Genomic DNA, 25,214 nt, shown 5'->3' on the forward strand with positions numbered 1-25,214 from the left:
GTAAGTTTGCTGTGGACTGATGGGGTACTTTGGAAGCAGGTTGTGCTTGCCTAACTTCTGTGTTCTCTTGCATACCCCATGTGGCACTGAGGCCCTAGGATGGCTAGTCACAGGTCAAGAAGAGATGATTAGTCTGAGTACCACAGAGGGCCCTGCCTCTGACGTCACATTGACCCTGGCCTGGGTGGGCAGGGTGTAACCTGGGGATAGCAAGATGCTGCCTGTGATTGGCTACTCAGCAACTTGCCCACATAGCCCAGGGCATCACCTGGTTCTCTTTGTTTGGTTTGATGCTTTGGCTACAAATCACACCTGGTCAATCCCTGGAATGTGCATTCCAGGGGGTCAGGAGGAGAATGAATGGCTCACGGCCATCTCTTCCCTCATAGGGGGGAATGAGGCAGACAGGAAGACCCCAGTCATGCACCTGGCTACTGCAGGGCCTGTCGTGAGCTCTTTCTACAGTAAGAACGAGAATGCAGTGAGCATAGCAATGTGCAGTGAGCAGGGTTGCATGCTCTTTGGGAACCCAAAGGGGCGGAGGATTCTCAAGAAGTTAGTGATTCCATCTTGGCCTCCTCTGAAGCGTATGGATACATGAGTGCTACAGGCTGAGGAAAGAATGCTCTAAGGCAGGGGTCCTCAACCCCAGAGGGCGGCACAGCAGGAGGTGAGCAACAAGCGAGCAAATCTTCATCTGCCACTCCCCATGGCTCCCCACGGCTCCCCACGGCTCCCCATGGCTCCCCGTGGCTCGAATTACTGTCTGAACCATCCCCGCCCCTATTGGTGGAAAAATTGTCTTCCATGAAACCGGTCCCTGGCGCCAAAAACGCTGGGGACCACTGCTCTAAGGTGAACAGAACCATGCAGAAAAAGCAGCTTTAATGTATTTATATTTTATGGTTTTACTATTGCATCTATCTTTATAAACTTTGTCAAGTCCTTTGTGGAAAAACATACTATATATATTTAGATATGTGAATTCAGAGAAGACCTCCTAAAAGTGGTGAGTTTTGATCTTGGCGGTGAGCAAGGTGCACATGTGTTGGGTAGCCAGAAGGCTGGCAGGCAGCTTAATGGGAGGCATGGTGCAAGCAGCAGGCAGAGAGGCTGGGCCCCAACACACAGGCTGGAAGCTGGAGGTACAGCAGACTCCTGAAGGTCTATGCATTGTTGAAGGACATTAGGTTTGATTTAGGGGACAACAGGGAGTTCATGCATCAGGATGACTGGATAAAAACAGGAACAATGAGGTGTAAATCTATGCTTGGATCCCTGCCTTGGCACATTATTGCTGTGTGACTGGGTAGGCATTTTAACCTCTCTGAACTTTTGTTGCCTCATCTCTATAACTAGGATAATCTGATCAACCTCCCCAGAACCCTGGGAGGAGTAAATGAGATACCTTTGGAAAGATTCCCTGTGCAAAGTGCCTGGCACATAGTCAGTTTCAACAAGTTAGTTCCCCTTCTGTTTCCCTTCCAGAATATGGGACCCTGCAAGTATGATGGAGAGCTGGTCCCACAGAGTCACTTGGGGAAACTGTGGCACTCCTTCCGTTCTTAAGGAGTTACTGGAAGGGGAGTTTTGGAGGCAACCCCTTACCTGTGAGCTCAGTGTCCTGACAGGGGCGACTCCCCCAGCAAGGGGGCCATGGCAGGCAAATAGACCTCAGTCTCACCTCAGAAGGCATTTCTTAGGCTCCATACCAGTGCTCTCTCCTCTGAATCCCCAAGCTCTTTATTTACTGTCCAAATGTTGGAATTGGAAGGATCCTCAGAATTTCTCTAACATTCAAATCTCTCTTTGGACAGAGGAGGACACTCAGGCTGAGGGAAGCTGGGACTGGTCTTGGACCACAAAAGATGGTGGCTATCCTGGGTCTAGATCTCTGGGCTCTTAACTCAGAGGCTAGTGCTCTAGTCATTTATACTACACCTTTTTGTCACTTAAGAACACGACCGCTCCATCATTTCCTTGAACTGTTCTGTAAGTGTCATGTCTTGTCTCCTGAATTGGAGAGTATGCTAGCAGGTTCTTTAAATGAATGCATTATGGATGGCATTTCTTTCCTAGCCCCGCTGCAAAATTATACCATAGATCTCTGGTCATCTTTCAACAGATAAAGAAAGCTTGTATCAAGTACCCCTTTCTCACTGCCCTATACCTTCCACTGTCACCTCCAAATCCCATCATGAACCAATCATGATAGGAAATGTTAAATTAGAACTCTGAAGCCCATTTTGCTTTTGGACTCCCTTTTGAGGTGATCATTCCTAAAAACAGAATTTGGTTCATGTTTTGGATTTTCTGGATTGTTCTGCAGAACCCACATGGCTGTGAACATTATCTAAGTAGGCTGGCTATGTTTTCAAGCTTCTCTATTTCTTCAAAAGTCAGAAAGGAGTATAGGAAAACAATTGGACAGGAAAATATATATCCTGAGTCTTAAAAACACACAGCCACAAATCAGAGAGGGAAGAAGTTTTTGTTGTTGTTGTTGTTTTTTGGAGTTTTTTGGTCACAGACGTCCCTTTTAATAGTGAAAGACTGAAAATAACCTCAGTATCATAATAGGAGGTTGATTAAGTACATTATGATACATGCATGGGATGGAATATTATGCAGCCATTTCAAATGATGTACACATTTTAAATGATGACAGGAAAATATTCACAACATACTGAAAAATGAAAATGTACGCTAAAAAGAAGCATGCATAAAGGATTTTACCTTGCAAAAATAAAATATATGCATGAAAAAAGACTGGTAATATTTAGAATCAGAAAAACAATTATTTAAAAATAAGAGTAATATATGCTTACTGTAAAAAATTTGGAAAAAACAGAAAATATGAATAGAAGACAAAAAAATGACCGACGGTCTCTCAACTCAGGGATATTTATGCATTTTGGTATATTTCCTTCTACTCTTTTTTTTTAAAATAAATTTTTATTTATTTTTTTTGGCTGCATTGGGTCTTCATTGCTGCACATGGGCTTTCTCTAGTTGTGGCGAGCAAGGGCTACTCTTTGTTGCGGTGCGTGAGCTTCTCACTGCAGTGGCTTCTCTTGCTGCAGAGCATGGGCTCTAGTCGTGTGGGCTTCAGTAGTTGTGGCTCACGGGCTCTAGAGCGCAGGCTCAGTAGTTGTGGCACACGGGCTTAGTTGCTCCACAGCATGTGGGATCTTCCCGGACCAGGGCTCGAACCCGTGTCCCCTGCATTGGCAGGCAGATTCTTAACCACTGTGCTACCAGGGAAGTCCCTTTCCTTCTATCTCCATTTCTGTGAAACTGCTTCATCTGGGAGGGCCCGAGGGATCACTCCAGGATCACTGAAGCTGGTCCCCAACAGTGTAGCCATGGAGAAAAGGAAGAGCATGGCAGCAAACACAGGGACGGCAGGAGACAGCTGGACAGCCAGGTAGCGGCATTCAAAGGCGAAGAAGAGTGTACACATCCCCAGGATGAGGAAGAGGGTCAAATAGAAGATGCCCTTTTGCCGGGCCATCATCACGCGGCCATCACAACAGAAGATGTTCCTGCCTAGGAGTTTCTCCCATTTCCGTGTCACCTTCTTTCTCACCACCATCATAGACATGATTGGAATTCCTGGTCCGAAATGGGTTTTGTGATTACAAGAGGGAAGAAACAAAAGCTGAGCCCAGCTTTGAAATCACGTTGCTTGCTATTGCTGCCCCTGGGTCAAACAACATCAGAAGTCCAGTTTCTAGCCCTGGAAAACAATCTTCTCCTGATAAACCGGCCCAGCGAGAGAAGAGAGACCAGGAAGGGGAGTCGGGCCTGAACCCCGGAAACTGAACTCAGCGGGGAACCGAGGCCAGGAAGTGCACTGTCCCGGGGGACCACGTTGGCCGCCCGAGGTGGCAGTGCCTTCTCCCCAGCCCGGAGGCTGCCTCCTCCTGACAAGGGGGCCCAGTGGTCGGGGACCTAAACCAGCTGTGGCAACCACCCACCGCTGGGCGAATGGCAGGAAGTTTTTTAAAGTCCTTTTTTTTCTCTCTCAGTGGTTGTATCACTTGATTCTTTTTTGGATAATGAAAGAATTAGAACTTGGTACAGCTGATCTCAGGGCCCCAAGTTGCAGCGCTGATTAGAGAGATTCTTATGATGTCTTGCTCGTAGCAAGCACTTAGTATCTGGTGATGGGATTTGGTATTATATTCTGATGCTTCTCATCGCCCCATCCTTCCTTGGGATCAGTTCTCCTCTGGGTCAGGTGTGCCCAGATCCAATCTCACACACACACACACACACACACACACACACACACACACACACACACACACACACACACACACACACACACACACACACACACTTTGAAGCTGACTTCTGGCTTCCTGGGCCCTTTCTTGGAATGATGCAGACTCTGTATGGTTGATTACTGTTCTCTCTGTGCACAGGGAGGAACACACACCCCTCTGTCTCTCTCAAAGCACAAATTGAGATTTTTACAGCTCATCAAGAGACCTACTCTTGACTTTCTGCAGAAAGTGACAGCTTACTGTTTCAGATATCACTTATTCTACTTCTGGTTCACTCCAGGCTCCTTAATCCTAAAAATGATTGTCCACAATTTTTCTAAGTATCTTCCAACAAGACCTTGCTATAGCCCTAGATTTCCTCCGAATGCATGCCGAATACAGATCTCTAGGCCTATAAATGGCCATCTTATGGCAACCCCATGCCTCCCTATGTGAACCTCAACGGTGGGTATAAAACAATGGGTGGGGGGCTTCCCTGGTGGCGCAGTGGTTGAGAGTCCGCCTGCCGATGCAGGGGACGCGGGTTCGTGCCCCAGTCCGGGAGGATCCCACGTGCGGCGGAGCGGCTGGGCCCGTGAGCCATGGCCGCTGGGCCTGCGCGTCCGGAGCCTGTGCTCCGCAATGGGAGAGGCCACAACAGTGAGAGGCCCGTGTACCGCAAAAAAACCCAAAAAACAAAACAATGGGTAGGGACTAGTGCTGAGAGATCTGAGAGTCTGGGAGGTCTGAAGACCATTTTTTTTTTTTCTTTTTGGAATTTTATTTATTTTTTATACAGCAGGTTCTTATTAGTTATCTATTTTATACATAGTAGTGTATATATATCAATCAAAATCTCCCAATTCATCCCACCACCACCACCCCCTCCAGTTTCCCCCCTTGGTGTCCATACGTTTGTTCTCTACATCTGTGTCTCTATTTCTGCCCTGCAAACTGGTTCATCTGTACCATTTTTTCTAGGTTCCACATATGTGCGTTAATATAGGATACTTGTTTTTCTCTTTCTGACTTACTTCACTCTGTATGACAGTCTCTAGATCCATCCACTTCTCTACAAATGACCCACTTTCATTCCTTTTTATGACTGAGTAATATTCCATTGTACATATGTACCACAACTTCTTTATCCATTTGTCTGTCGATGGGCATTTAGGTTGCTTCCATGACCTGGCTATTGTAAATAGTGCTGCAATGAACATTGAGGTGCATGTGTCTTTTTGAATTATGGTTTTCTCAGGGTATATGCCCAGTAGTGGGATTGCTGGGTCATATGGTAATTTTATTTTTAGTTTTTTAAGAAACCTCTATACTGTTCTCCATAGTGGCTATATCAATTTACATTCCCACCAACAGTGCAAGAGGGTTCCCTTTTCTTCACACCCTCTCCAGCATTTGTTGTTTGTAGCTTTTCTGATGATGCCCATTCTAACTTGTGTGAGGTGATACCTCATTGTAGTTTTGATTTGCATTTCTCTAATAATTAGTGATGTTGAGCATCTTTTCATGTGCTTCTTGGCGATCTGTATGTCTTCTTTGGAGAAATGTCTATTTAGGTCTTCTGCCCATTTTTTGATTGGGTTGTTTGTGTTTTTAATATTACGCCGCATGAGCTGTTTATATATTTTGGAGATTAATCCTTTGTCTGTTGATTCATTTGCTAATATTTTCTCCTATTCTGAGGATTGTCTTTTCATCTTGTTTGTAGTTTCCTTTGCTTGCAAAAACTTTTAAGTTTCATTAGGTCCCATTTGTTTATTTTTTTGTTTGTTTGTTTTTTGTTTTTGCGGTACGCGGGCCTCTCACTGTTGCGGCCTCTCCCGTTGCGGAGCATAAGCTCCGGATGCGCAGGCTCAGTAGCCATGGCTCACGGGCCCAGCTGCTCCGCGGCATGTGGGATCTACCTGGACCGGGGCATGAACCCGTGTCCCCTGCATCGGTAGGCGGACTCTCAACCACTGCGCCACCAGGGAAGCCCCTGTTTATTTTTTATTTTATTTCCATTACCTTAGGAGATAGATCAAACAAAGTCTTGCCGTGATGTATGTCAAAGAGCGTTCTTCCTATGTTTTCCTCTAAGAGTTTTATAGTGTCTGGGCTTACATTTAGGTCTCGAATCCATTTTGAGTTTATTTTTGTGTATGGTGTCATGGAGTGTTCTAATTTCATTCTTTTACATGTAGCTCTACAGTTTTCCCAGCACCACTTATTGAAGAGACTGTCTTTTCTCCATTGTATATTCTTGCCTCCTTTGTCATAGATTAATTGACCATAGGTGCATGGGTTTATCTCTGGGCTTTCTATCTTGTTCCATTGATCTATGTTTCTGTTTTTGTGCCAGTACCATGTTGTCTTGATTACTGTAGCTTTGTAGTATAGTCTGAAGTCAGGAAGTCTGATTCCTCCAGCTCTGTTTTTTTCCTTCAAGACTGATTTGGCTGTTTGGGGTATTTTGTGTCTCCCTACAAAATTTAAGATTTTTTGTCCTAGTTCTGTAAAAAATGCCATTGGTAATTTGATAGGGATTGCATTGAACTTGTAGATTGCTTTGGGTAGTATAGTCATTTTCACAATATTGATTCTTCCAATCCAAGAACTTGGTATATCTCTCCTTCTGTTGGTATCATCTTTAATTTCTTTCATCAGTGTTTACAGTTTTCTGTCTACAGGTCTTTTGTCTCTCTAGGTAGGTTTATTCCTAGGCATTTTATTATTTTTGTTGCAATGGTAAATGGGAGTGTTTCCTTAATTTCTCTTTCAGATTTTTCATCATTAGTGTATAGGAATGCCAGAGATTTCTGTGCATTAATTTTGTATCCTGCGACTATACCAAATTCATTGATTAGCTCTAGTAGTTTTCTGGTGGCATCTTTAGGATTCTCTATGTATAGTATCATGTCATCTGCAAACAGTGAGAGTTTTACTTCTTCTTTTCCAATTTGTATTCCTTTTATTTCTTTTTCTTCTCTGATTGCTGTGGCTAGGACTTCCAAAGCTATGCTGAATAATAACGGTGAGAGGGGACATCATTGTCTTTTTCCTGATCTTAGAGGAAATGTTTTCAGTTTTTCACCATTGAGAATGTTGTTTGCTGTGGGTTTGTCGTATATGGCCTTTATTATGTTGAGGTAGGTTCCCTCTCTGCCCACTTTCTGGAGAGTGTTTATCATAAATGGGTGTTGAATTTTGTGAAAAGCTTTTTCTGCATCTATTGAGATGATCATATGGTTTTTATTCTTCAATTTGTTAATATGGTGTATCACATTGATTGATTTGCATATATTGAAGAATCTTGCATCCCTGGGATAAATCCCACTTGATCATGGTGTATGATCCTTTTAATGTGTTGTTGGATTCTGTTTGCTAGTATTTTGTTGAGGATTTTTGCATCTATATTCATCAGTGATATTGGTCTGTCATTTTCTTTTTTTGTAGGATCTTTGTCTGGTTTTGGTATCAGGGTGATGGTGGCCTCATAGAATGAGTTTGGGAGTGGTCCTTCCTCTGCAATTTTTTGGAAGAGTTTGAGAAGGATGGGTGTTAGCTCTTCTCTAAAAGTTTGAGAGAATTCACCTGTGAAGCCATCTGGTCCTGGACTTTTGTTTGTTGGAAGATTTTTTTTTTTTTTTTTTTTTGCAGTACGTGGGCCTCTCATGGCTGTGGCCCCTCCCATTGTGGAGCACAGGCTCCGGACACGCAGGCTCAGTGGCCATGGCTCATGGGCCCAGCCGCTCCGCAGCATGTGGGATCCTCATGGACCGCGGCACAAACACGCGTCCCTTGCATCGGCAGGCGGACTCTCAACCACTGCGCCACCAGGGAAGCCCTGTTGGAAGATTTATTTTTTTATTTTTTTATTTTTATTTATTTATTTATTTTTTAAAGGGCTTCAAATGCTTGGCTTTTTATTTATTTACTTATTTATTTTTGACTGTGTTGGGTCTTCATTTCTGTGCGAGGACTTTCTCTAGTTGTGGCAAGTGGGGGCCACTCTTCATCGCGGTGCTGTTGGAAGATTTTTAATCACAGTTTCAATTTCATTACTTGTGATTGGTCTGTTCATATTTTCTGTTTCTGCCTGGTTCAGTCCTGGGAGGTTATACTTCTCTAAGAATTTGTCCATTTCTTCCAGGTTGTCCATTTTACTGGCATAGAGTTGCTTGTAGTAGTCTCTTAGGATGCTTTGTATTTCTGCGGTGTCTGTTCTAACTTCTCCTTTTTCCTTTCTAATTTTACTGATTTGAGTCCTTTCCCTCTTTTTCTTTTTCTTTTTTTTTTTTTCTTTTTTGCCGTACATGGGACTCTCACTGTTGTGGCCTCTCCCATTGTGGAGCACATGCTCCGGACGCGCAGGTCAGCGGCCATGGCTCATGGGCCCAGCTGCTCCGTGGCATGTGGGATCTTCCCGGACCGGGGCACGAACCCATGTCCCCTGCATCGGCAGGTGGACTCTCAACCACTGTGCCACCAGGGAAGCTCCCTCTTTTTCTTGATGAGTCTGGCTAAAGGTTTATCAATTTTGTTTATCTTCTCAAAGAACCAGCTTTTAGTTTTATTGATCTTTGCTATTGTTTTCTTTGTTTCTATTTCATTTATTTCTGCTCTAATCTTTATGATTTCTTTCCTTCTACTAACTTTGGGTGTTGTTTGTTCTTCTTTCTCTAGTTCCTTTAGGTGTAAGGTGTAAGGTTACACCTTTGGTTGTTTATTTGAGATGCTTCTTGAGGTAGGCTTGTATTGCTATAAACTTCCCTCTTAGAACTGCTTTTGCTGCATCCCATAGGTTTTGGATTGTCGTGTTTTCATTGTAGTTTGTCTTTAGGTATTTTTAAATTTCCTCTTTGATTTCTTCAGTGATCTCTCAGTTATTTAGTAACATATTGTTTAGCCTCCATGTGTTTGTGTTTTTTACATTTTTTCCCCCTGTAATTGATTTCTAATCTCATAGCATTTGTGGTCAGAAAAGATGCTTCATATGATTTCAGTTTTCTTAAGTTTACCAAAGCTTGATTTGTGACCCAAGATGTGATCAGTCCTGGAGAATGTTACGTGTGCACTTGAGAAGAAAGTGTAGTCTGCTCTTTTTGGATGGAATGTCCTATAAATATCAATTAAATCTATCTGGTCTATAGTATCATTTAAAGCTTATGTTTCCTTATTAATTTTCTCTCTGGATGATCTGTCCATTGGTGTAAGTAAGGTGTTAAAGTCCCCCACTATGACTGTGTTGCTGTCAATTCCCTCTTTTAGAGCTGTTAGCAGTTGCCTTATGTATTGAGGTGCTCCTATGTTGGGTGCATATATATTTATAATTGTTATATCTTCTTGGACTGATCCCTTGATCATTATGTATTGTCCTTCCTTGTCTCTTGTAACGTTCTTTATTTTAAAGTCTATTTTATCTGATATGAACATTGCTACTCCAGCTTTCTTTTGATTTCCATTTGCATGGAATATCTTTTTCCATCTCCTCACTTTCAGTCTGTACGTGTCCGTAGGTCTGAAGTGGGTCTCTTGTAGACAGCATATATATGGGTCTTGTTTTTGTATCCATCCAGCAGGCCTGTGTCTTTTGGTTGAAGCATTTAATCCATTCATGTTTAAGGTAATTATGTATGTTCCTATTACCATTTTATTAATGGTTTTGGGTTTGTTTTTGTAGGTCCTTTTCTTCTCTTGTGTTTCCCAGTTAGAGAAGTTCCTTTAGCATTTGTTGTAGAGCTGGTTTGGTGGTGCTGAGTTCTCTTAGGTTTTGCTTGTCTGTAAAGCTTTTGATTTCTCCATTGAATCTGAATGAGATCCTTGCCAGGTAGAGTAATCTTGGTTGTAGGTTCTTCCCTTTCATCACTTTAAATATATCATGCCACTCCCTTCTGGCTTGTAGAGTTTCTGCTGAGAAATCAGCTGTTAACCTTATATGGGAGTTCCCTTGTATGTTATTTGTCATTTTTCCCTTGCTGCTTTCAATAATTTTTCTTTGTCTTTAATTTTTGTCAGTTTGATTACTATGTGTCTCAGCATGTTTCTCCTTGTGTTTATCCTGTATGGGAGTCTCTTCACTTCCTGGACCTGGCTATTTCCTTTCCCATGTTAGGGAAGTTTTTGACTATAATCTCTTCAAATATTTTCTCTGGTCCTTTCTCTCTCTCTTCTCCTTCTTGAACCCCTATAATGCAAATGTTGTTGTGTTTAATGTCCCAGAGGTCTCTTAGGCTGTCTTCATTTCTTTTCATTCTTTTTTCTTTATTCTGTTCTGTGGCAGTGAATTCTACCATTCTGTCTTCCAGGTCACTTACCTGTTCTTCTGCCTCAGTTTTTCTGCTATTGATTCCTTCTAGTGTATTTTTCAGTTCAGTTATTATATTGTTCATCTCTGTTTGTTTGTTCTTTAATTCTTCTAAGTTTTTGTTCTTAATTCTTCTAGGTCTTTGTTAAACATTTCTTGCATCTTCTTGATCTTTGCCTCCATTCTTTTTCCTAGGTACTGGATCATCTTCACTATCATTATTCTGAATTCTTTTTCTGGAAGGTTGCCTATCTCCACTTCATTTAGTTGTTTTTCTGGGGTTTTGTCTTGTTCTTTCATCTGGTACAATGTCCTCTGCCTTTTCATTTTGTCTGTCTTTCTGTGAATGTGGTTTTCCTTCCAAAGGCTGCAGAATTATATTTCTTCTTGCTTCTGCTGTGAAGACCAATTTGTTGACGCTTCAGTTCAATTCATCAAGTGATGGATTCATTTCATTTTTAGCACATCTCCTTCAGCAAGATCTGCAATGCATACTGTTGCCATAGCGGTAGTAAACATTTTTATGGAAACTACAAAACAAACTGAAGAAACCGTATCGCGTGCCATTGAAAGAGCAATTGAACACAGTGCAACTGAGTTTACAGGATACATCAGTAAGTATGAAATAATTTTATACGACGATTACCTGAAGAACTATCTACTTTTCACAAATTTTTCTATTATATGTTTGAAGGGGGCCAGAAGCACTGGATAATTGAATCCACGGACATCTCCCAGTTTCCTTTGAATCTGTCCTTTCTTCCTCCCTCCGTTTCCCCTGTCATTTGGCTTCTGCTCCTTTATAACCATCCCCCAAGTCATCAGACTGACTAGTTTGTTCCTCTTCTTGGAAGGCAGTCTTGGACAAATAGCCTCTGGACCAGGAAAGATGAAGAAAGGAGAAACAAGAGGGCTGTATACCAAGTTTTAGCTTTCCGAATGCTATAGAAAGTTTTATCTATACTGTTTCCCCTTTAGGCCGACACAACCCCCCCACAGGACAGCTGTTAACAATTCATTTTTACTGTGTTACAAACACCCCAAATCTTAGTGGCCTGAACAACAACCCTTTATTTATTATAACGCTATAATTCTGTGGGTCAGAATTTGGGCTGGGCTTACCTGGGCAGTTCTGCTCATCTAGGCGGGGCTCGGCTGATCTCTGCTTGGCTCACTTAAGCATCGGCCATTAGCTGCCGGGTAGATCAGCTGAGGGCTGACTGATCTAAGATGGCTCAGCTGGACAGTTTGTCTCTGCTCCACATGATCTCCCTTCCTCCAGCAGGTTAGTCCAAAAGGGTTTCAAGAGCAGCAAGAGGGCACATTTCAGTACACAGGTGCTTCTCACTCTCTGCTAATGTTATATTTACAACTGTCCTGACGGCCAAAGCAATTCACATGACAAAGCACAGTGTGGCAGGCCCTACGAAGGGGCATGGACACAGGAAGGCAGGAATAAACTGGCACTATTACTTCAATCACCACAGCAGTCATCAGGAGTTCCTCATCTCAGAGGTGTCCAAGGCCAGCCCTGGGGGCAGCTCTGTGCGACTGGTTCTCAGTCCTGGTTGCCAAACCCAAAGGCCTCTGTTGAGACACAACTTATCTGACTTTTCTGTAACATTTGGTACTAGTATCCTCCCATTCCTGAAGTCCTCTTCTCTCTGAACCTCCACTCACCATTCTCCTGATCCCATTCTGCCTTCCTCATCTTTCATTTTGATCCTTCTGCGACTCCTTCTTTAGTCTCTTAAATTTTTGCTTTTTGCATATTGTAACCTCCATGTCCTAGTTTGCAAAACTTATTTCTCTTTTTGAAAATATAATCAAATTCTGTTCATTTATAGTTTTCTAGCACCTTCTCTCTTTTTCGAGATTTCACAGATGATCACTGTTCTCTCAGGACCTGGAATGTAAATGCTCTGGAATAAAACACTTAAAATTCTTTTAGAAAAGATGGGGGTTCCCCTGCACTGTACCCGCTCCATGGGTCCCTTTAGCAATGTCCATTCAACTCTTTTCCATCCAAGTATTATTTCCTGGCAAGACTGGAGAAAAATTGTTCTGAAGCCATTCTGTTTTTCTCCTGTCATTCATCAACATTACACCAACCAGGCCTGGCCTTTCCATGAGCGCCTGTAACATGGAAAACGTATACACCCTTTCATTCATTTGCCCATTTTTTATTTTTAACCCTTTGCTCTTTGTTGTTGGATTTTTGTTGCTGTTGTTGTTTTGGGTTTTGTTTGTGGCAAGCCTGAGCTCATTTGGGACTCTAGACTGTCTCTGTCACACTTTTAATATTCCATCTTTGGTTATGGGATCTTCTTTTTATATTTCATGTCTCTCATCTGAGAGCATCCTTTGCAAACCAAAGGCTTTAGTCCTGTGGGCCTGGATAGGGCCTTGGCTAAGAGCTGGTGAGGAGGCCCACATGCCGCTTCACAGGGCGCACGTCAAGTGCAGAGCCAGTTTCTTATATTACCTGGCCCTCTCCCTTTTTTTTTTTTTTACAGCTTGTTGGGATCATTTGCAGCTGCACAGTTAGAATTACATTTTCAGAGCTTCTTACTTTCCTGAACTGTTTTCATCTTCCAGAGTCTCATGCCATGGAACTACACCTTATCCTTTTTGAACATTGCAATATTTACTCTCAAAGTCATACTTCTCTTTCTGGCTGTCACTTGGTCCTTGTCTCCCAAGGGACTCATCACTTCTACCTGCGAATAAATTTCTCCTCAGGGTCAGAATTTGGTCCAGAGTAGCAATTCATGCCGTCAGAACCTCTACCTCCAGAAGATGAAACTGTCAGCAAGGCAAGACAAAAACCTTATCATATGCTCTGCTTTGGGCTGAATGAGACTTCTAGCAAGTGTGAGGAAGTTGAGGATCCCCATCAGCATGGGGACTGACCACTCCAAGTGGTTGTCAGATGAAAATAACCAGTGCAGTCTTCAAAATAAAGTTGGGGACCCTTGCAATTCTCTCATTCGGCTCTACTTAGTAACTGCCTTGGTTCTGAGCCCTGGAAGACTTGAAACCATCTGGTCTCAGGGCTAAGAATTGCTCTTTTTTTGGACAACTCTTCTCAGCATCTCTCCACTCTGAGACCAGGCATGTGCTCTTAGGTACATTAACAGATTACCAAATGATGCCAGCTAGAGATGGCCACAGGAGCATGAGCCGCCCAGCACATGGAAGGGAGATCTCAGAACTTTTAGAGAAAAACACTTTTTCCTGCTCTCTTGCTTCTGCTGCAAAGACAGATTCTCTTTTCTGTGTCAAAAGTTGTAGAATCTCTTTCTCTGGTTTTTATTTAGAGGCATTTTCAAATGGCAGGTAATGAAGGAAGGTTAGTTACAGGTTTGGGATGTTTAGAAGAGAGTAACCACATATCTGTTCTACCTGCTCCTATTCTCTCCCCCTAATCTATTCTCAGATTCATCTTTTTGTCCCTAATGTCTTCCAATCTGCTTCTAGACTAACATTCTTAAAAGATGGCTTTCTTATGCCATGCTTCTGTTCAGAATCTATCAATGGATTCTCAGGCTTGTAGGATAAAAGTCAGTGTCCGTAACCTGACATTCAAACCCTGCTATACCCATGAGTGAACAAAAGAACGATTACTTGCTGAGTATCTTATAGTGGACAATTGCATTTACATTAGTTCATTCAGTTCTCACAACAATCATGTGAAACAAGAATCATTAGCCCATTTCATAGATGGAGGGAACTTGGACCCACCACGAATTAAACATTTGAACAAAAAGCCCACGGCCAATCAACGGTAGAGCCGAGTTCTCACTTTTGTTCCTCCTCACCACACTGCCTCTCCCCTGCCCACGTACTACTCCATCACTCCTGGACAAGAATACTTTACTTCTTTTCATGCCTTGTTTACTCCACTTAGACCTTGCCTCTCCTTTGACTGTTCAAATCTTCCCTATCTTTCAAGACTTAGCCGGATTTCCACCTCCTCCACGGTGTTACCTTTAGCTACCTGAGCCCCTGAATTCCCACTGTACTTAAAGTCTGTATTACGAGTTGCTGGATGCGATTCTCTAAGGGTATAAACAGGTAACTCTCCAAAGATGGGGTCCAAAACTTATGCAGCTACTGTGTCCCTTGTGGAACCTAGCAAAGAGGTAGGTGCAAAAGAGACTTGGAACATCATTGCATTGCACTGGATTGAATTAATTTTAATTGAATAATATAAGGAAATAGTTATAGAAGAGATCCCCTGGGGAGTTGAATTTCAGAATCTCAGATTTTCATTGGTTGAATCCCAAAATGTGTTAAAAGGCAACAATAACGACAATGGAATGGGGTGCTTTCACAGGTTACCTTATCCATATTGTCTTGCTAAATATGTCTTTGAATTATTTGTGCCTCTTAGGGCAAGAGCGGTGTGATTATTATGGTTGTGAGAAAGAGAATGGGCAAGATGACTGCACCAGTGGTTTACTATGTCAGTGCAAACCGGGGCTGCTGAGACCGAACCCACAGATCCCCCTGTGTGTTGGTAAGTGTTCCACCTGCTTCTAAATGTTCTTCGTGCCTCCTCCACTCTCTCCTTTTGCATTTGCAAAGTACACACTTTCCTGCTCGAGTTTCCATGTGCATTTCAGAGTCTGAGGGATGTGAATTTTGGCTTTAGTCCTGTGGGCCTGGATAGGGCCTTGGCTAAGAGCTGGTGAGGAGGCCCACATGCCGCTTCACAGGGCGCACGTCAAGTGCAGAGCCACTGAGCACCGCGTTTTACCCAGAAAAAGCAACGTGAAAAAATTGTATTCTGTGATGTGTCACTTTGGTGTTGAAGGGGTTGTTTCTGAAAATTACCCAGAAATCACTCTCTTTTGAAGCTTTGGGTCCAAAGTGTCCTGATGACTGCAACACACAGAAGAAGAAGCAATGCCTAGTGGAGGACAGCAGGAACGCTACCTGCGTGTGCCTGCCAGACTATAAGGAAGATGATCATGGGATCTGTCAACCGTAAGAGAAATCCCTCCTTCTTCATCTTGTCATAGCTGAAACTAGGCAAAAAGGATAGAGCTTGTCACATATGTATGAGTTTAGGGTCTGGAAGTTGGTTCGCTGGCATAAGTTGGTAGGTACACAGCATCACCATCACCACCACCATCATCATCATCAGTTTTTGAACATTCTCCGTGTGCTGGGAACCACAGCAGGTAATGCTTCTCATACAACAACAGTCAGGAATGTATTTATTCCCCATTTTCAGGTGAGGAAACTGAAGCTCGGAGAATATAAATGACACGTCCCCACTCACAGGGCAGCAAATAAATGGCCGAGCCAGGTGGTCTCGCAGCCCGAGGGGGCCCCACTAAGCTCCATGCCTCTGGGACTCGGCTTCACCCAAACTGCTGAATCCTCCTGGCGCTCAGAAGATGGAGCGTTCAGTTGGTAGCAAATGGAACCACACGGGATTGTGTAACCCGTCAACCTTCCAGAGTGCCATGAAAGACACTCACCTGGAAGAATGAGAGCGTAAGGAAGAAAAGAGAGAGAGGAGACGGAACGGGGAGGAGAGAATGAAAGAAAGGTGCAAGGAAGACGTGGAGGTTGGGTGGGAACTCTGACCTGCTCCCACAAGGCTCCTTACCATGGTCTCCTACTCCTTGTATTTTAGGTGTGCGTTTGGCTACAGCGGAGTTGATTGTGAAGACCGTGAGTAGAAGAGTCTTGCTTTGTTAATAAGCTTCTAAGAAACAGACATTGACCGCATTCAAAATTCTGTTCAGTCCCCCAAAGTCTCTGGCTTGTTTCATAAAGAGAGAGAAAAATCTACCTGGAGTTTGTCTTCTGGGTCAGGCCACTCCATGCTCACCCTTAGGTTGTGGGCAGAGCCTCTCTGTTATGGGAAATAATAGAACTCAGCCCAAGAGGTGGGCTGGTGTCTCTGCACTTGTCCCAGGCCAGAGAAGTTTGTCCCAACATTATATTCATTTCCTACATTAGATTAAATATGCATTGTCTGCTACTAAAAAGGATAAAGACCAGTATATTCCAAAACTGTTTATGTTCACAGTAGAGCAGAACTAGAAACCAGATATTCAAATACTCAAATCATCTTTTTGTCTCAGAGCTATTTACTAATTTGGGATGTGTTGTCATAAATTCAGTTGCCTGGTTCCCTCCCAGGCCCTACCCCCACCAGATTGGGACAATACTAACTGTATATTTTAAGTGATTTCATATTTTACATTTTATATAATGAACTAAAAGATCAATGATCCAAGATGAAGGGAATATTCCTGTTAGCCTCCCAGCCAGCCACAAAGTTAGTGATAAGAAATGCTTTTAATTTCTACTGTATTTTGTTGTGAGGCTGGGTTTGCTAAGTCATTTCTTTCTTCTGGGCTTTCAGTGTCTACACCTATAAAATGACAAGTGCGGATCAGATGACCTTTGAGGTTTTTTCCAGACTTAATGGTCCCTGGCATCCTGGTTAGAGGTGGCATATATGGCAGTCACGTAGCAGAAAGGATCAAAGGGATCTAGAGCAGCAATGTCCAATAGAAACGTAACACGAGCTTCAGATTTAATTTCAGATTTTAAAAGCTCTGAGTAAATTTTAAGAAGTAAAGAGGAATAGGTGAAGTTGATTTTAGTAACATTTTATTTCACTCAATATATAGAAAATAATATTTCAATGGGCAATCAGTACAAGGATGATTAATGAGATATTTTACATTTTTTTCATACTATGTGTTTGAAATCTGCTGTGTATGTTAAAATTACACTTACCTGCCACCCCACAGCTGTATTTCAAGAGCACCAAACAAGCAGACCCAGAGGAGAATGGGTGGTAATGAACCTCCAGTCTCTTCCCTCATCAATTCCATCAAGCTCCTCTGTTAGTGACAAATTTAACTCCAACCCAGTTCCCCTAGTTTATCAGCAAAGTCCGTTCTGGCAGGCAGGCAAACCAGCAGAGGTAAGGAGGTAGTGTGGACCTCCGATGAGATCTCACCCCCCGACAAAGCCCAGGAAGGTCCTGCCACCATGGCCTCCTCTGTGCTTATGGACTTCTTTTATCTGGCAAGGTTGCCTCTTTTGATTGGGTTCTGAAGACACAGTTGGGGGTGGGCAGAGAGAGGGCTAAAGGAGGTGAGCCCCCCACCCATCCTGGTCCTGGAAGAGGGTCAGAAAGCAGAGCCCAATTGTCCTCTTGGCCAGGAACCACTGGGAACACACGTACCTGTGCAGTAGACAGTGGGAGTCTGCTTGGGGGAAGCCGTTCCTACTCTTCTCCTTTCCCTTTCAGCATTTCAGCTGATCCTCACGATCGTGGGCACCATTGCTGGCATCCTCATTCTCGGCTTGGTGATCGCATTCATCTTCTCAGCGAGGTATGGGATGAAGTGTCCCTTTCCTGGGACACAGTGCCACCGGCATTACACTCTGGTTTCCAAACACGCCCAGCCTTTCCCGGGCAAGAGAAGAAAAGTAAGGCGAGGCCTCTCTAATACCATTGCCCTTTTTGTCTTACCTGAATTTTCTTCTGATTCTATAAGCTACCCATGATCACTGAAGAAAATAGAAAATGTGGAAAGGAGCAGACTAAAAAGTCACCCACACAACCCACCACCCTGAAGCAACCAACATTTTGGCCTACATCCTTCCAGGTTTTTTGCTACTTTTTAAAATGATGTTATATATGTAATTTAGTATCTTTTGTGCTTTAAAATTTTTTTTGTGGAGGTTTGTTTTTGCTTAATACTATAAAGTGACATAGCAACCGTTTTCTGATGTCATTAAAAACTCTTTTGGGAGTTCAGGGGGTTTTTTTTGTTTTTGTTTTTTTGTTTTTTTTGTGGTATGTGGGCCTCTCACTGTTGTGGCCTCTCCCGTTGCGGAGCACAGGCTCCGGACGCGCAGGCTCAGCGGCCATGGCTCACGGGCCCAGCCGCTCCGCGGCATGTGGGATCTTCCCGGACCAGGGCACGAACCTGTGTCCCCTGCATCGGCAGGCGGAACCCCAACCCCTGCGCCACCAGGGAAGCCCCAGGGGTTTTCTTTTGAGCACAAGCCACCCATGTGCTTGGCCCTGCAATAAACCTTTATCTGCTCAAAAACAAAACAAAACAAAACACTCTTTTGTTAGCAGTATTTAACTCCATTGATGTTGTCAAATATGATTTTCATTAAGTCACTCCCTTGCCCAGGACCTCGCTGCAAATAGCCTAACGTCCACCTTAACTGAGTCCCCTGGGTTTTAAGTAGAAACATTACCTCTGCATGGCCTTTTCTCAGCTTGTGCCTTAAATGCCCTTCTTAAAAACTTAAGTAGGGTCCATTCATTTATTCTACAAACATTTAGATAAAGTTCCCTCCATTAATAGAGACGGAATACTATCATCTATTCCATTCTAAATGTGCCAAGTGAGGAGCTACTCTGATTTTTTAAAAAAAGCTACTTTTTGAAAATTACCTTTAGCTAATATCTTATATTTTGGCAAAATAGGTTTTTTTGCACTGTAATGTGAGAGGATAGAGTTTACATTACTAAAATATTTTGTTTCTTTTTTTTTCTTCTTTTACTCCATTATGATATTAACTCTTCCCCAGAGACTTGATTATAAGGATGCCAAGCTGGGAACTGAGAACACGACTTTCCCTTTTCCAGGGGTGGGGGTGTGGGGGACAGGACATTCAACTTTGGAGCAAGGCTGCTTCCTCCACAGTGGACCGGCTCACTGCCCCAGTCTCCAGGGTCCTCAGGGACTGTGATAGAGCTTGTGCCCCTTGAGAGCCTCGGTTCTCGGTTCCCCTTCCTGCTGCAGAGCCCCGTTTGCTCTTTGCTCAGCCACAGATGGATGACTCTTGGGAGCTCTCCAAGAATTATACTTTCTTGCCCATTCCAAAGGGAAGGAAGCCTTTTGTCAGTTACCTTAGATGGGAGTGCTGTCACAGGGCAGGAACTCCGTGGCGGGCTGGGCTGACCATCAGGGTCACCAGGTGAGTGGGTCTTCCTTTCTGATGTTCCAGTGTCTGAGAGTCACCCCAGGACTGCCCTGTGGCCATGATGGATGCCTCTGGCCCCACTACCCATATTCTAACAGGGCAGGACTGTTGCTGCAGGCCAGAAGGAGAGAAGGGTCATGATCAGAGTTAATTGGGGGACAGGTGCCTCCCTCACCTGCAGGTCCATCCACTTGGCTTTGAATGCCTACACTTGAGGTCCTTGAGGGCCCACAGAACAACGTGGGAAACTCCTATTTCTCCTTAGGACCTTTATGCCTTGAACTCATTTTGTTCACGGAGGTGCTTCTGTAGACATTGACTTTGCCTGAATGAAAAATTGTACCACAAATCATCGTTTTCTTTGACTTTTATTACCATTTCCATAAATAATTCAAAAGCACACTGAAAAATACTAACATTATTAGCAAAATGTAAATGGGACTGGAGGAATTAGATGGTAACGTTGGATCAGGGTTAACGTTCTGGTTTTGATGGTTACATGGAGCTTATGAGGAGACTTAGGGAATCTACACTGAATGAAGTAATGAAGTATTACCAGTAATGGACATCAGGTCTGCAGCTTATTCTTAAATGGTTCAGAAATGTTGACAGTCGGGGAATCTGGGTGATAGATGTATGGGAGCTCTGTGTAATTTTTCTTGTTTTTGGTAACTTACATGTAAATTTGAAATTATTTCAAAAATTCAAAACATTTTGAAGAAAAAATATTAACTTTTGCTTCAAGGAACTTGCTGCCATTGTCAGACCCTAATTCTTGTTACTGATTACAGTTCAAAGAACAAAAGGAGGAATGTGGAAGAACAGAACTTGATTGAGGACAATTTTCAAAATCTGCAACTGCGGAATACCGGCTTTAGCAATCTAGGAGCAGACGGGAGGATCTTCCCTAAGATCAACATGAACCTGCCCAGAGAGAGTGAGCCACAGAATCCCTACGTAGTCCCGGGCGGTATACCCCACGCACACTATTAGGTGAGTCTTTGCATGCTTTCTGTTTGCCTTTGCAGAGTGAAATGCCCCAGGGCCCACTTGGGACCTGGCTGTTGTATCATCAGCAGCCCTGGCTGCCCAGTAGACTTTTTTTTTAATCGAAAGCTATTGAAAGTAACCACCACTTGGTCCCTAACACTGACCATCTATGTGACTAGACACACCACTTAATTTATCTGTTCATCTATTTCCTCAGCTCTAAAAAAGGAATCTTAATTCACATGCCCTTGAGGTCTCCTTAAATGATATGTTTCTTGGGATACAACTCCAGTGGTTGTGATGACAATTCCCAGACTGCTGAAGGGCCTAGGACCTAGGGCAGGCCTGGGGAGGACTGTTGGATGTAAACATGGTTCTGTTTACGTGGATCCTTTCCAGCCAGCCCACATGAAGGCAGATCTCTCCTTTCCTCCCCGCCCCACCCCAGACCACAAGGCCACCCGATCAATTTCTAAAGCGACAAGGCAAGTGAGGCCGATAATATTTTCTTTCCCTTGGGAGGACTTTCAAGGCAAGTAGCTTGTCCTTGTTAGATTTGTTTTGGAGAATCGTAGCTGGCATTGCTCAGTGTGACCAAATGAAATACTGAAAGGAGAAAGCCTGTCAGAGAGGACTCCCTTGGGGAGGAGTGACAAGACAGAAGGGAGAGGAAAAGTGGCCAGAGAAGAGAGAGGGGGAAGAAGAGAGGAAAGGAGAGAAATGACTTGTTTAAAAGAGGAAGAGTGGGGAGAAAGGGAAAGAAGGAGGGGTGAGGTATCCCCAGGACAGAAGAAAAATAAAGAGGCTGAAAGAGAGGGGGGACCCGGGAGGGTGGTAGAGGGGCCGGGGAAGGGGAGCACAGTATCCCCACTCCCCGTGTGTGAGCGTTGCTTCTGCAGGCGGCCCAGGTGAGCGGGTCATCCTTTGAGGATCTTAACGCACTTTGAATATTCTGGGAAAATCTGACTTATTTTTAGTTTGAAATCCCACGGTTGATTTTACGTATCAGCTTTCCTTCAGTCATGGAATCTAAGTGTTCCATGCGTGCACGAAGGGATGACTTGCACAAAATGCGCCGTGTGGGGTCGGACACAGGGTCTAGCCAGCAAGAGCCGAGATGGACTTCTCTTTGGTCCTACCTGAGGTGAACCTTAACCATGGAACTCATTTCAAACCTCCCTTTCCCCACAGTGGAGCCCTTACTTCAAGTATAACCTCTGAAGAAAGCCCTTTAGTGGCTGAGCAGGCATGGGATTTAGAATCAGACAGACCTGGGTTCACAGCCTGGCCCTTCCTGCTACGAGCTGTGTGATCTCAGACAAGTTATTTGACTTCTCTGGGTTTGTTTTCTCATCTGTGAAATGGTTAAAATGAAGCCTACCTCAGAGAGTAAATATCAAATAAGCCCAAATGCATAAAGAACACAGCACGATGGGTTCTAATTTGAATAATAGTATTCAAATTGTATTAATTACAATAATGTTAATCATTTATGAATCTAAATTTTCTCATATGTTTCTGTTGGAATACTTCTTTTCTAAGAGTTTTTTCCCCCTCTCTTTCTCTCTCTCTCGTTTTGTCTAGAACGGTAAAAATTTGGAACCATCCATGGCCCCTCAACCCAACGTATGAGCTTTTATTTTGAGTGTTTCAAAGACTGATGGAGAAGGGAGCAGCCATGAAGGTCTGGCCTTTGGTATTTCTCTTCCATCCAGCCTCTCTGAATGGAAGTTGTGACTGTTTGCAATGAATACAGCTTGTTTGCTAACTAAGTACCTATGAAATTAAATGCACATAGATGCTATTAGTAAGCATCTATACTTAAGATAGTTGATTTGCTCCGATCAGTACAATAGTTAGGTTTTTTTTTTTCCTGGCTGTGCAACAGTAATCATTCTATCTATCTAGAGGGAAGCTCCCCAGGATTTTTCACTCCTGAAAGAGTCTAGAAGAGTGTTGCTTTGAGTTGATACCCTGTAGATAAGTGACGTATTCTGGGAGACTCTTACACATCAGCTGTGGAGGTCCCAGGAGATGGGAGGACATACCATCCTTGAAGATGCTGAGGTTCATTCTCTGGCAAGTTAAAACAGGGAAGCTCCTTCTTTTCCTCAAATGTAGGGATTTCATTACCCTTGAACTGCCAGGAACTTGTGACCTGTGTTCAAATCAAGAGGACAGATAAAAAGAGACAGGTCTCTTAGCTTTTTGGGAGCAGTTACTGGCAATCCAGGGCCTTCTTAATGTCAACTAGAAGGCCTGAACTAGAAATGTCCTCTGCAGGGGTACGTTCTAGAGGGTTTGAAATGCCGGTGGGTAGGGGAGTCAGTGGGGAAAAATGTGACCAGGAGAAGGAGGAACAGAGGTAGAAGGAAGCTGGGCTGGAGGCTGAGTAAGGGAGAAGGTACCCAGGGCCCACCTTCATCCTCAGATTCCCCTCCTCAATGAGCAAATGGGCATTTCCTCTAATTCGTGCCCTACCCAAGATTTAGAACCTAGGAGAGGATGTGAAGACAGAGCCCCTAGAGCAAGAGCTTGAAGTCACTTTGAAATTGTAGACATTCTGACTGGCTCATGGTGAGAGAGGGAGCTTGTGCTCTGGATCCAAACGTTCAGCCTCGTGATACAGACTCCAGAGGTATTCCACCGAAGCCTCAGCCTTCCCTGGGGACAGAGCCTTAGCCGTGGTCACGAACACACACACACAGCTAAGAATGGGGACAGCCACCTCCAGCACAGGCTTTCTTTCATGTTAGTAGTATCCTTGTTTATGTCTAATGTCTGGTCTCTTTGCAAGTTATTTTTATTTGTTGTTATTATTTGTTCTTGACTGTTAATTATAAGCAGTAACAAATAAAGTGTCTTTAATAGATGGTCCTCCCTTGTGTTTGGGACTTTGGGTGATGCACATAGCAGTTAAGTTTCACTTTCAATAGCAAACATGACACATGGTAAACCGAATTGATTAACATCTGCTCATTAGGGGCTGCTGGATTACCCAAGGTAATTTTTTTTTGTCATGGAATAGACATTTTTGGCTGCTTCCCCAGGCATATCCCACAACTCTTCCATTTTGAAGCAACCAAGCATTTTGGGTGGGATTGATCCGACCCCTAGCTCCAAATGTAGGCCTCGGTTGGCCCAAGCCAATCAGTGGAATCCCGTGCCGGCTTGCCAGTGATTGACTTAGCAAGCACATGGCACAAGTGGATATGATTAGAATAAATCTCAGATGTTGGTAGGAGGCTTGGAGGAGGAGAAGCTCGTCGTTCTGGAGAGCGGGGTTGAGGAGGTGAGGCCTCGAACTGCTTCAGTTTTGCTGAGCTGACACATAGAGGAGGGCAAAGCTGAGAGAACCATGGAAGAATGGAGCTGGTGCTCTGATCAGACCATCCCTGAAGGCTCTGGACTTTACCGTTAGGATAGTTTGAGTAGTTGCTTCTGCTTTTGCAGGTGGAAACATCCTCACTGATACAGCTTGTGATTACTCTTGTGTTCTCAAGGCTAGCTGGTGAACATAATAAAAGAAACTCGTATGACCTATTAATGCCCACAGTAAAAATATTAGTCAGCAATCAATAGGTTAACAGAATTAATGAAGACATAACTTAAAATTGGCTGACCACTGTAACTTGACATCACAGTCTCTAGTTCTGACCTGCATGTTACCTCCTTTACATTTGAAGATGATTCTGGATTTAGTGCTAAAAGTAGGCTATTTGAACCTCTTTTCTTTCTTTTTTTTTTTTAAAAATTTTATTTATTTATTTATTTGGTTGCACCGGGTCTTAGTTGCAGCAGGTGGGCTCCTTAGTTGCGGCTCACTGGCTCCTTAGTTGTGGCATGCAAAGTTTTAGTTGCAGCATGCCTGTGGGATCTGGTTCCCTGACCAGGGATCGAACCCGGGCCCCCTGCACTGGGAGCGCAGTGTCTTATCCACTGCGCCCCCAGGGAAGTCCCTGAACCTCTTTTCTAAAGAGTCCCACCTCTCTCGTGGCCCTCTGCACTACACCATGTCAGTTTCCATCACTTCTCAAAGGTCCTGGGCCATACAGAACTCTGGGCTTCATGGACCAGAGTACATCCATTCTTGGGTGAATTTCATTGCTATTGTTTGAATAAAAATAATGCTCCAAATATGTATATGTGTAATATCTATGAAAATGGCTTTTGTCTCCAAATTTGCTTTTGATCTTACATAATAGAACATGTAATTCATTTGCTTCCGCTCACTGGGACCTTTGCAAAGGTCTTCTAACTGACTGTCCTGCAACCTCGCAGGGCTGTCAGAATGAACTTTCTAAGATGTGAATCTGATCATGATATTCCCTTGCTTAAGGCTTTCAGGGGTTCTCCACTGAGAGAATCAAGCTCAGAGATTCAAGCCAGACTCTTTGTGGCTCAAGTGCTCCAGAGTTGCCTCTCCTCCGCCGTCCCCACTCCCACTACCCCCGCAGTGCTCTAACACTTGCATACCTGCTGTTCCCTAAACATGCCACCTCCTCCTACCGCCATTTTTTTGGAATTTATTTTATTTTTTTTATACAGCAGGTTCTTATTAGTTATCTATTTTATACTACCTCCATTTTTTTGCCTGTGCTGTGCCCTGCACTTGAATTGCCCCTTTCCTTCAACTGCCTAATAAACACCTCCAACTGTCT

General features: G+C 43.6%; 1 protein-coding gene across 1 annotated transcript in view; it reads left to right on the forward strand.

The window, feature by feature from the left end:
- MUC13 (mucin 13, cell surface associated) overlaps positions 1-23,380 on the forward strand; it is a 34,050-nt gene extending 10,670 nt beyond the window's left edge. The window contains exons 6-12 of the mRNA XM_060149039.1: positions 11,038-11,189; positions 14,972-15,097; positions 15,438-15,567; positions 16,226-16,263; positions 17,864-17,948; positions 20,355-20,556; positions 22,138-23,380. Coding sequence (XP_060005022.1) covers positions 11,038-11,189; positions 14,972-15,097; positions 15,438-15,567; positions 16,226-16,263; positions 17,864-17,948; positions 20,355-20,556 — 733 coding nt within the window. The 3' untranslated portion in view covers positions 22,138-23,380. The remainder of the gene's footprint in view (positions 1-11,037; positions 11,190-14,971; positions 15,098-15,437; positions 15,568-16,225; positions 16,264-17,863; positions 17,949-20,354; positions 20,557-22,137) is intronic.
- The last annotated feature ends 1,834 nt before the right edge of the window (positions 23,381-25,214 follow it).

This window comes from Lagenorhynchus albirostris, chromosome 5, assembly GCF_949774975.1.
Source record: "Lagenorhynchus albirostris chromosome 5, mLagAlb1.1, whole genome shotgun sequence".
NCBI lineage: Eukaryota > Metazoa > Chordata > Mammalia > Artiodactyla > Delphinidae > Lagenorhynchus > Lagenorhynchus albirostris.